This window comes from Cherax quadricarinatus, unplaced genomic scaffold (genome assembly GCF_038502225.1).
Source record: "Cherax quadricarinatus isolate ZL_2023a unplaced genomic scaffold, ASM3850222v1 Contig1708, whole genome shotgun sequence".
NCBI lineage: Eukaryota > Metazoa > Arthropoda > Malacostraca > Decapoda > Parastacidae > Cherax > Cherax quadricarinatus.
Window position 1 is genome coordinate 42,072 of NW_027196734.1, and position 12,912 is coordinate 54,983.

At 40.7% G+C, this 12,912-nt stretch overlaps 1 protein-coding gene across 1 annotated transcript; it reads left to right on the plus strand.

Annotated features, from left to right (window-relative positions):
* Positions 1 to 841: 841 nt before the first annotated feature.
* mRpS6 (mitochondrial ribosomal protein S6) lies at positions 842 to 12,697 on the plus strand. The gene is made up of 4 exons (XM_053783974.2): positions 842 to 1,433; positions 4,934 to 5,073; positions 9,488 to 9,649; positions 12,515 to 12,697. Exons 1-4 carry the CDS (start codon positions 1,389 to 1,391, stop codon positions 12,618 to 12,620), a joined length of 453 nt encoding a protein of 150 aa, XP_053639949.1. The 5' UTR covers positions 842 to 1,388; the 3' UTR covers positions 12,621 to 12,697.
* Positions 12,698 to 12,912: the final 215 nt, after the last annotated feature.

Below are 12,912 nucleotides of genomic sequence, written 5' to 3' on the forward strand. Positions count from 1 at the left end.
GGTGGCTAACCCTCCGGGGTTAAAAATCCGAACGAAATCCTATCCTATCCTAACACCTCGTCTGCAACTTGAAGTTTAATACCCACTTCCAGCACATAAAAAAGGTCTCCAAAACAGCAGTCTTCCTCTCCAAGATGTTACTGTATACCTCAAACAGCACTTATTTACACTGTAGTACTCTCTAGTGTATCCATACCTCACCTATGGTATTTGTACATGGGAATCTACTACATCAAATTTCCTAAAACTAATAATAACTCAACAAAAGGCCGCTGTGCCAAAGATTACCCAATTCTTCGAAGGTTGAAACTCACCTAATATAATCTCTTCTCTGAAACTCTTCAAACCCCTCATGGAAGGTTCCTTGATGTTGGTGAGGGGCTCTTGATTTAGGGAATTGGATCTGTGCTCCAGTTCCCCGAATTAAGCCTGAATGCCTTCCACATCCCCCCTCCCCTGGGCGCTGTATAATCCTACGGGTTTAGCGCTTCCCCCTTGATTATAATAATAATAATCTGAAACTCTTCTTGAATACCTGCAACAGAACTCACAGGCATAAAAAAAAAATTATGCATTGCATAATTAGCGTCTTTCTTTGTGCCTACTACTGTACTAATATATTTGACATTATTTGTATGGCTCAGATAAAAACAACAACAAATACAACTACAACTATTATTATTCCTTCCCAGATTTGGGAACATTATAGACTCCCGGGAAGAAGGGTTCAATATGACCGAAGCTGTGATGGCCCTCAAAACTCCCAATAACAATAACAGCAGCAGCAACAACACATGCGATACGGTGTATCCTGCCAGTGGCCCTACAAACCCCATCATCATCATCAACAGCAAGAACAACGGACTACTGCGCCAGCCTTCGTCAGGTGTGGACGTCTCTCTCTCGCCTGTGTATCAGTGGCAAATTTCCACCGTTCTCTCTGGGACGTGTCCTCATCTATTTTGCTCGTCGGGCACCCTACAGGTGGGACACCTGTACATCGACTTACTGTAGCCAGCTCCATTTTTTCCGCTCTGCGGAAAATTCTTTAACGGTCTTTGGCGGGAAGCCGGTTACTGAACTCAGGCGGGGGTGTGGACGTCCCTCTCTACTGGTGCTTGGCAAGGTGGTCCACCGGATCTAATTGGAAACTTCAAGTTTCTATCTCAAAGAAACTTTTGTTCTTTTTCTTTCATCGCCCAGCCTTGGGCAACAAATTTTCCTCGTACCATCGAGAAACCGGACTCGATACGGCTTATGCTGTCAATGGCCCTGATAAACCCAACAAAGAAAGCAATAAAAGACCCTTGAAAACCCAACAAGAAGTGGCCCTATAAACCCCAACAACCAACCAACCATCCCAACAAGAAGTAGAAGCAGCAACTAATATGGCTTTATACGAACTGTGTATCATTGTGAAAAATATGCCTAAGGTACGCTTTATTGGACTTAGAAAATAAGACCATAGATTTGTTCCCATCGAACTATTTAGCCTTCTCTTCGAACTTCAGTGCTTTCCGTTACCCAGGTGTTTTGGTTTTAGCGCTTCCCCATAAGATAAGATACGATTTTATTAGGATTTTTTAACCCTGGAGGGTTAGCCACCCAGGATAACCCAAGAAAGGCAGTGCATCATCGAGGTCTATCTTATTTCCATTGGGGTTTACCTGGAGTTTACCTGGAGAGAGTTCCGGGGGTCAACGCCCCCGCGGCCCGGTCTGTGACCAGGCCTCCTGGTGGATCAGAGCCTGATCAACCAGGCTGTTGCTGCTGGCTGAATGCAAACCAACGTACGAGCCACAGCCCGGCTGATCAGGAACTGACTTTAGGTGCTTGTCCAGTGCCAGCTTGAAGACTGCCAGGGGTCTGTTGGTAATCCCCCTTATGTGTGCTGGGAGGCAGTTGAACAGTCTCGGGCCCCTGACACTTATTGTATGGTCTCTTAACGTGCTAGTAACACCCCTGCTTTTCATTGGGGGGATGGTGCATCGTCTGCCAAGTCTTTTGCTTTCGTAGTGAGTGATTTTCGTGTGCAAGTTCGGTACTAGTCCCTCTAGGATTTTCCAGGTGTATATAATCATGTATCTCTCCCTCCTGCGTTCCAGGGAATACAGGTTTAGGAACCTCAAGCGCTCCCAGTAATTGAGGTGTTTTATCTCCGTTATGCGCGCCGTGAAAGTTCTCTGTACATTTTCTAGGTCGGCAATTTCACCTGCCTTGAAAGGTGCTGTTAGTGTGCAGCAATATTCCAGCCTAGATAGAACAAGTGACCTGAAGAGTCATCATGGGCTTGGCCTCCCTAGTTTTGAAGGTTTTCATTATCCATCCTGTCATTTTTCTAGCAGATGCGATTGATACAATGTTATGGTCCTTGAAGGTGAGATCCTCCGACATGATCACTCCCAGGTCTTTGACGTTGGTGTTTCGCTCTATTTTGTGGCCAGAATTTGTTTTGTACTCTGATGAAGATTTAATTTCCTCATGTTTACCATATCTGAGCAATTGAAATTTCTCATCGTTGAACTTCATATTGTTTTCTGCAGCCCACTGAAAGATTTGGTTGATGTCCGCCTGGAGCCTTGCAGTGTCTGCAGTGGAAGACACTGTCATGCAGATTCGGGTGTCATCTGCAAAGGAAGACACGGTGCTGTGGCTGACATCCTTGTCTATGTCGGATATGAGGATGAGGAACAAGATGGGAGCGAGTACTGTGCCTTGTGGAACAGAGCTTTTCACCGTAGCTGCCTCGGACTTTACTCTGTTGACGACTACTCTCTCTGTTCTGTTAGTGAGGAAATTATAGATCCATCGACCGACTTTTCCTGTTATTCCTTTAGCACGCATTTTGTGCGCTAATACGCCATGGTCACACTTGTCGAAGGCTTTTGCAAAGTCTGTATATCTTGTTCCCCAGGATGCGACCCCACACCAGTTGACTAACACCCAGGTACCTACTTACTAGCTAGGTGAACGGGACAACTGGTGTAAGGAAACACACCCAATGTTTCTACCCCCTGCTGGGGATCGAACCGCGGACAGTGTGTGTGGGAAGCAAGAGCGTTGCCTACCAGGCCATGGGACACTAACAACAAGCTTTGTTTAGGAAATTACAAATGCTGTTGATAAATTGATTTTGATCCGCATTATTATTATTAAGAACTGGAGATGCCTTTCCCTTCCTCGGATAAGAAAACCTCCTATTCCCAATGTGCTGACTGGTTAGACTGTTAAATGAGATGCAAAGTGCTTTTGTCTTTCCATTTCAAAGCATGGGGATTCTTGGAGCAACAGATAAGTATGGACCTGCACTTAAATTCACCTGATGCATTAACATACAGTAGTAAGTTGAAAATACTTTACACTTCCTTGAATCTTGGTTCGGTTTTCTTTTGCTTGCTTATGTACTTCTGGAAGGCACGTTCCTGAATAATCTTATCTCATCAGCATTAAATCTCAGGTGTGTAGTCACACACCTGAGTCTATGTAAAACCATAATTGTTCTCTATAAAATGTATTTTTTGTTAATATTTTTGGGTGTCTGGAACGGATTAATTGAATTTACATAAATTTTTATGGGAAATATTAACAAAAATACATTTTATAGAGAATAACTATAGTTTTGCATACGAAAACCGAGGTTTTCGTATGCCCCTCAGAAATTTTTTATCTAGTCATGTGGTCAGCAGCAGTACACACACCACTTAACTGTGTTATGAAGCTTACTTTGCAATCTAAAACAATTAAATCATCCATGACTAAAGGTACACTAGTTTACAGGATTTCTGTTATTCTCATATGCTGTATGATAGTGCGATAGAACTTTTTCTTGGGTTGTAATGTAATTAAGCAAGGAACTTTTATTTATTTTCTACTTGATCCCATCATTTAGCATTTTCTTTGGTTTTTTTTTTATTACACAAGGTCTTATATTCTCATTGTTTCAAATTTAACGATTTGTCGATTCTCTTGTACCAAAGGCTCTGCCTACATCAATCACTTGTGCACTACCTTTGATCATCTTTGCAACCTCAACTTTCTTCATTAGAGGCATAGTTTCTCACTTCAACTTCTTTGTGGCACCTTCACCAACACCAGATTCCCTTCTTTTGATGACATGATTAATATTCAGACATGACAAAGGGTGATGAAATGATCAGAAATGGAAGAGAATATGTACTGTAATCATATGGTACACATCCATGAGGCAACTGATGGGGTGGAGGGTAAGTGTAAGCACAGCAAAGTAATGCTAGGTCTACCGTGAAACAAATAGGGCCCAAAGTGCATAGAGGAAATATTCTGCCTGTGCTGCTGCTGTCATAGCTGGCCACTTCAGAGTGAAAGGCAGCAAAGGATAGCAGAATGCAAATCATGAACTGGCAGAAACTGCAGAATACTGTAGCTTTCTGTTTTGGCTTCATCATTAGTACCAGTAACCTAACCAAGATTCAGAAACGAAAATTACAACAGTCTCAGTTTTGTATGCTAGAATTGTAACTTCTGACAGTTGGGGCAAAATATACTTGCAGTATCTAGTCAGAAAATCCATGCCTAATCAGATATATCCACAGGCTGCTCAACAATTGAAATGACTAATTAACAGTTGCAAAGAAGGAAGCCCACTTGATTTTTTTAAGTGAATCAGAACTGAGATATTTACTGTAATTGCTCATAAATGGGTATGATATTAATGAATGAGAAACTATTAAAATTATTTCAGTTCACTGTGCCTTTGTTTAATATTTTTGTTCCCTTTAGATTAATTTTATATGAATCGCCTTTTTAACTGCAAACCCTCATGTACAGGAGTTACACTACATGTCTAAAACGTTAGTTGCATTATATCTCTGTGTACTGCATATGATTATGTATGTGTATTTGAATTCATTCATTTTTTCCCTTACAACTAATTGAATTTTATTGTATTTTTCAGGCAAGCACAGTATCAGCAGTAAAAAGAATTGCAGATTCAATCCTAGATGAAGGAGGTTATGTGAGCAAGTTTGAAAGTTTAGGTACTCAAGAGCTACCTTTTAAGCTGTCAATTCATGGACAAATACACACAAAAGGAAAGTTAGTTACTTGTTTTATTTTATGCATTACTGTATTTACTCATCATGATGCCCATCAAATTCTCCATGATATAGATTAGTCTCAAAGTCCTTTCACTGTCTCTATGTAAATCTAAGTCATAAGATTTAGAAAAACAAAAATGAGGTGATACCTGAAGCTGCTATGATATCACAATTGGGTGTAGTAAAGTACAGTACTGGACAATATGAAAAGACTAAGTATACAGATCAAACATCACAAACGAGGCAGTGGGAAGAACGCCGATGAACTTGCCAAATGTCACTTTTGAGAAAATTGCCTACAAACTTTTGCAACATGGTTACTGAAATATTGATACAAACCACTTTACAATGTTGATCAAACTGGTCTCATTTTACAGCAGATTTAATGAGCTCTAAGGTGTAAAATCCATGCTGTACGTGTCTAGGAGGAAGCATAAATGAATATGCAACAGAGGGTGAGAGTCAGAATTGCAAGAAAAGTTAAAATCTGGTAAATATACTTATATAACCTGCAAAGCAACGATAATTATGGTAAAATATAAATATAGGTAGGTACTCACCAGAGTTAAGGTTCATTTATAACAGTGCAGGAGACAGCTAGCAATTTCTGATCAGCCATGTTTGCCCTTGATCATATCCCAGACATGCATCGTGGCCCTCCCAATTTTTACTTTACGTATTCCAAAGTTATAGGTCCATAACTTGTAATACATACTGTATGCCATTGTATGGGCATGACTGCATGGTCAAACATCCCTGTATAATCAAAAGAAAAAGGTGGGGTAAAAGTGATGAACTTGTCAGTATAGTGGTGGATACTTAAAAGAATGATGAACATGTCTGTTTTCTTCACAGTACCTTAATTCAAAATATGCCTTTGAATCAGAAAAAATATGGTATAGCCATCCCTACAAATTCTCGAACTTACTTACTTGCGGGTATCAATTATCCAGTGTTTTTTTACTGATAGACATCCAGTGACTGGAAACCTTTATTCCCTGTTTTTCTGACTGACTTTCTTTGCCCAGTTCTCCCTTTTATTCTGGTTATTATTACGTCAATTCCAAACAGATTCGAGTGATATTTAGGTCTGCCATTGCAAATCAGGCATCATTGGGACCTGTAGTGTGCCGGATTATTGAGTTTGCCGGATTTCAGAGTGATTAGGTTAGAATACACTTAATAAAATTAACCAACTTGACTTACACAAGAAAGTTCATTGAACATCGGCAAAAGTTGAACATTTCCATTACTTTGAGCTCAGTTTCAAGGTACTTTTTTTGTGAAACCAATCAAAATCATATTATTTCTGTAATATATCTTCCATTCTATCAAATGAGACCCAAAAAACGAGAATGCAACCATAAAAGCCATATGAAAATTTACCGCAAGGAGGCAGCTAATGACTTAAGAAGTGAGCTCCCTTATTTATCGTCCAATTTTTTTTTATTTTTGGTGTACATTAAGAAGCATCTTTCCATCATACATTGCCCAAGTTTCAGTAAGATAGCCCAACAAACAACTGAGAAAAAAAAATATTTACCAAAAATCATATGGCAAGCCCAAACCAGGTATTGGAAATAAGTCACTGTCTGACTTTTTTGGGTTATCCTAGGTTCTCTATACATACAGTGCTATGTATGATAATCCTTGTAACTGTACATATTTGTGTATGCCTGAATAAACTTACGCCCGTTTTGTCAACCGAGTACAAGAAACCGCCCATTCACCTATTTCAGCTACCCAATAAAGTGATCAGAAATTGGCAATTTGGCCAATTTCACACAAATTTAAACAGATGCCAATTTCAAAATAGGGTCCAGAATAAACAGTGCAGACATTCCTGGCATTAAAATAACATTTTCTTTGTTCATTAGTCATGGCTCCAGGCCCCTCTTATATTACTCTTGCTTACCATTTGGAATTTTTATTCACACAAAAAATAGAAGATTTACTGTTTGGCAGACTATTGTATTATTGTAATAATTGTATAAATAATGTCAACCCATTCGTGACTGTGTATTGGAATTTGGACTGGCAGGCAGACACGTATTAGACGGTGATGTCATTTGTTTACTCATGAACATCGCCAAAAAATCAAACGTTTCCGTTACTTTGAGCTCAATTTCAAGATACTTTTCGTCATGAAAACAATCAAATTCATATCTGTTTCTGTAATATATCTTCCATTCTATCAAATGAGACCAAAAAAATGAGAATATGTACAACCATAAAAACCATACGAAAATATACCTCTTCGGGGCGGCTAATGACTGAGAAGTGAATTCTGTTATTTATGGTCCAATTTCTTTCATTTTTGGTGTACATTAAGAAGCATCTTTCCGTCATACATTGCCCAAGTATCGATAAGATAGCCCAACAAAACTGAGAGAAAAATAATAATAATAATATAATAATTATTATTATATTATTATTATTATTATAATCAAAAAGAAGCGCTAAGCCACAAGAACTATACAGCTTATATTATTATTAATAAATATATTTACTACAAGTACATGTACAAGGTATACAGGCCTTGCTGACATCAATGACACACTACTATATAGAAAGCCCCTTGTTATGCTAAGCATTTCAGGCAAATTAGGTCAGTTCCCCAGGATAAGACCCACACCAGTCCAGTAAAACCTGGGTACCCATTTACTGATGGGTAAACTTAGACAACAGGTGTAAAGAAACACACCCAGTGTTTCTATCCTGGCTGGGAATCAGATATTTACCAAAAATCATATATGGCAAGCCCAAGCCAGGTACTAGAAATAAGCCACTGACTTTTTTGGGTTATCCTAGGTTCTCAACACACATGCTGCTATGTATGATAATCTATGTAGAGAAAGTAGCTTTTTTGTTTCAGTTTTATGGTGCAGTACGAGTGTGTATCACAGTTAGCCATGTGCTATACTCTGTTTTCTCTAATATAAGCCCTCCAAGACAGGGATAGGAGAATGGTACTTGTATCCCATATCCTCTTCATACCTCTGTCGAACTGCTCAGTATTATGCCAGATATTACTAATTCTGGAGTATATAACATGTTTTTATGTTATTTATATTGTTTATTATGTCATATTTGATCAGTTGTGATAGGCAAATAAGCAGTAGTGTTGATATTAGTGTAATAATAAAGCATATTCCCCTGCATCATGAGACTGAGCTCATGGCAACCAACAGTGGCTTCAAAGCCACCTTATCTTTTATGGACAATGTACTGTGTATGTGCTTTACACAATGAAAAACATTTATTCATTGGAACCATGGCTAGGGCTAAAAATAAGCAGGTTATAACAGTAAGTTGAGAAAAAGAAATTGGAATGACTTATGCAGCAAGTAGCACCATCAAACAGTACCAGCAGGTTGGTGTGGGGACCCTGGAAATTTGAAATTATGCTAGCCGAAATTAGTACCGAATAACTGATGGAACCGGATATCTGATTGCCGGATTTGTGATGGCGGACCTGTACCAGTATTACAGAAAAAGTCTCTGAATTGCAAAATGAAACCAAATCTGACTATATTTTATGTTATTTGTAGTTTATAGATCCATGAGCTCTCTAAGATGTGACACTCCTTGAATTTGTAGAGATGGCTGTATAATACAGAATTAAAATACGTAATGGCAAGAATGCATCGGTGGGAACTTTCACTGCTATTTGTGGTTAGTTTAAGACCTGGTAGCTGGCCAGTGTATCATTTAGGCATGCTCCTTCCTCATATACTGGTATGGCATGGCTAATACTTATGTTATAATGAGATACTACTTTTGATGCTCCGTTTGTAATTCGAGTATTCTTGGAAAATACAGATCACAATATTGTGGCTATAATAATTCATAAAAAAAAAAAAAACTTAGACACAGAAAATTAAGATAAACATTAAAACCCATCCTGAATATTGTTGTGACTTGACATTTCAGTCCATTCTGAATTAGTCACTAACTTTTTTTTTTTTAAATAGATCATCTTGGATTGGACACCCATAAGATTTATGTTAACCTCTATATTGCAAGGCCAGTGGTCACTAATCCATTTCAGGGATGGGAAAGTGGGAACCATCTTTGCTTACATAAGTAACAAAATAAACCTTAAGTAGGAAGTGTCCCTCTGAATAAATGCCCTAGGTGCAACTTTCTGTAAATAATAATGTACCCTAATGTGTTGCATGCTAGAGACTTGGACATCTTTTTCATTGTGGTTCCTAACCTGGGTATGACTCTGCTCTTAATACCCTATAAGGAATGTACCCTGATGCTGGTGAAGGGATCTAGATCTAGATCTAAAGTATAGGAGCAACCCTGCCTTTCCATGGACTGAATTATTCCTTAGGCACTGTATAACTCCATTAGCATTCCCTTATGTTTGTATTATTAATCTAGTCTAATTATGATTTTTTCAGTTACTTTTTGATTAATTTTGTTGCACCACCTACTGCTGTGAGTGAAATACTGGACACCTGCAGGAGAGAGATTGATGTGTTCCGGCCTGGTGTGACAAAGATTGAGCCACAGCAGCACTCACAGTGCACTCTTCATGAGGAAATTCAGTTTCCTTCTTTCAGGTATGAATTTTGATAGCTATAGCTTCTTTCCTTTAATATAATTACCTGCTATGTTAATATACAGCAATAAATTAAAAAATAATAATACAGGAGGCCCTCCACATTTGCAAGGGTTAGGGGATCAAGAACCTCGCAAATCTTGAAAATTTGCAAATGTTTGGTGCACAAATATGATTTAGGGAAATACAGTAATACGTACTGTAGCTGTAGATGCAGCCATTCTGAGCTCATTCAGACCAAAAGTACCTAATTATGAATAATGAGAATCTCCGGTGCATGTTGTGAACCATGCCAGTCATACTAGGTGATTGTAAATTGCATGTACTAAATTACTAATAGAAATAAGATGTCATATTATAGTGGTTCTACGTAAAGCGAAGGCTTGTATCTATCTCTTTTTTTTTCTCATTCACACACACACACACACACACACACACACACACACACACACACACACACACACACACACACACACACATAGGTATGATAAAGCTTACGGTTCAGGGAGAGTGACCTAGTAGCGACCAGTGAAGAGGCGGGGCCAGGAGCTTGGACTCTACCCCTGCAACCTCAACTAGGTGAGCACACACGCACACACACACACACATACAGTGGACCCCCGCATACCGTTGGCATCACATAACGTTAAATCCGCATACCGATACATTTTATCGCAATATGGCAATATAAACACATTTTATCGCAAAGATTTTGCCTCGCATACCGCTAAAAAACCCGCTCAACACTATTCATCCGAGACGCGTCTAATGTGCGGCCTGAGCCAGCCTCCGCGGTAACATCCAAGCATACAATCGGAACATTTCGTATTATTACAGTGTTTTTGGTGATTTTATCTGCAAAATAAGTGACCATGGGCCCCAAGAAAGCCTCTAGTGCCAACCCTGTGGTAAAAAGGGTGAGAAATATTATCGAAATACTGTGGTACCATGGTCAACTGCTGCTGCTGCTGCTGTACCACCGCCAGCTGCTGCTGCTGTAGCACCATCTGCTGCTGCTGTAGCACAGTCAGCTGCTGCTGCTGCTGTAGCACTGTCAGCTGCTGCTGCTGCTATAGCACCGTCAGCTGCTGCTGTAGCACCGTCAGCTGCTGCTGTAGCACCGTCAGCTGCTGTTGCTGCTGTAGCACCGTCAGCTGCTGCTGCTGCTGTAGCACCGTCAGCTGCTGCAGCACCGTCAGCTGCTGCTGCACCACCGTCAGCTGCTGCTGCTGCACCACTGTCAGCTGCTGCTGCTGCACCACCGTCAGCTGCTGCTGCTGCACCACCGTCAGCTGCTGCTGCTGCACCACCGTCAGCTGCTGCTGCTGCTGCACCACCGTCAGCTGCTGCTGCTGCTGCACCACCGTCAGCTGCTGCTGCTGCTGCACCACCGTCAGCTGCTGCTGCTGCTGCACCACCGTCAGCTGCTGCTGCTGCTGCTGCACCACCGTCAGCTGCTGCTGCTGCTGCACCACCGTCAGCTGCTGCTGCTGCACCACCGTCAGCTGCTGCTGCTGCTGCACCACCGTCAGCTGCTGCTGCTGCTGCACCACCGTCAGCTGCTGCTGCTGCTGCACCACCGTCAGCAGCTGCTGCTGCTGCACCACCGTCAGCAGCTGCTGCTGCTGCACCACCGTCAGCTGCTGCACCACCGTCAGCTGCTGCTGCTGCACCACCGTCAGCTGCTGCTGCTGCTGTACCACCGTCAGCTGCTGCTGCTGCTGTACCACCGTCAGCTGCTGCTGCTGCTGCTGTACCACCGTCAGCTGCTGCTGCTGCTGTACCACCGTCAGCTGCTGCTGCTGCTGTACCACCGTCAGCTGCTGCTGCTGCTGTACCACCGTCAGCTGCTGCTGCTGCTGTACCACCGTCAGCTGCTGCTGCTGCTGTACCACCGTCAGCTGCTGCTGCTGCTGTACCACCGTCAGCTGCTGCTGCTGCTGTACCACCGTCAGCTGCTGCTGCTGCTGCTGCTTATTGAGAATACCAAGAAACAATTAACCCCAGAGGGTTAGTCACCCAGGATAACCCAAAAAAGTCAGTGTCATCAAAGACTGTCTAACTTATTTACATTGGGGTCCTTAATCTTGTCTCCCAGGATGCAACCCACACCAGTCAACTAACACCCAAGTGAACAGGGAAAAATGCCTGGAACTAGTGCTCATATTGGTGAATATAAAGCCAGCAAAGGTTAGTTTGAGAGATTTAAGAATCGTAGTGGCATACACAGTGTGATAAGGCTGTTCTGGAAGAAAATGCCAACCAGGACCTACAGTACTCAGGAGGAAAAGGCACTCCCAGGACACAGTGTCTCATCAGTCATTGCTGCATCTTCAATAAAGGTAAGTGTCATTTATTCTTCATTTAGATGAGTAGTACATGCACAATATATATTGTGCATGTACTACTCTACTATTGTGCATGTATCCTTCTCTTTGTGTGTAGGAAAATGTATATTTCATGTGGTAAAATTTTTTTTTTCATACTTTTGGGTGTCTTGCACAGATTAATTTGATTTCCATTATTTCTTATGGGGAAAATTCATTCGCATAACAATGAGCTCTCAGGAACGGATTAATATCGTTTTGCGGGGGTCCACTGTATATATATACAGTGGTACCTCAGGATACGAACAGTTCAAAACTCAAACAATTATGTAAGTGTATTTTTGTGGGTCTGAAATGGATTAATCTAATTTACATTATTCCGTATGGGAACAAATTCTTTTGGTATCGGCACTTAAACAGCCTTCTGGAATGAAATAAATTCATATCCCGAGGTACCACTGTACATACATACATTCATGTGTGTACCCTACATTATCCTGTTTTATTTTTTAATGTCAAAATTATCTTCTCAATTTCAGGCCTGAGGTTCTTAAGATGATTCAAGAAGCCAAAAGCAGACTTCCTAAACACCTTAAGAAGAAAGGAGAGTTGAAAAAAACTGTTATTGGATATAATCCTTTCTAAATAATTCAGTTTAACACCCAGTTATCTTGGAACATAGTTTTTCAGCAGTGTGTGTAAATAAAATTATTACATATGTACATTTTATTTTTGCTATTAACTATCCTTAAGTTTTAGTGTAATATACCAATGTCAAACAAAGCCCATTGGTTATCAAGATTTCCTTAGACATGGGTGAGGCTGTATCTAAAATATACAGCTCATCAGTATGAGAGGTAATACATAGTGACAGATGGGTGCACAAGTTTGGGCCAAAGTATTTCTGAGTGATGCATAATGATGCTTTATAGCTGCT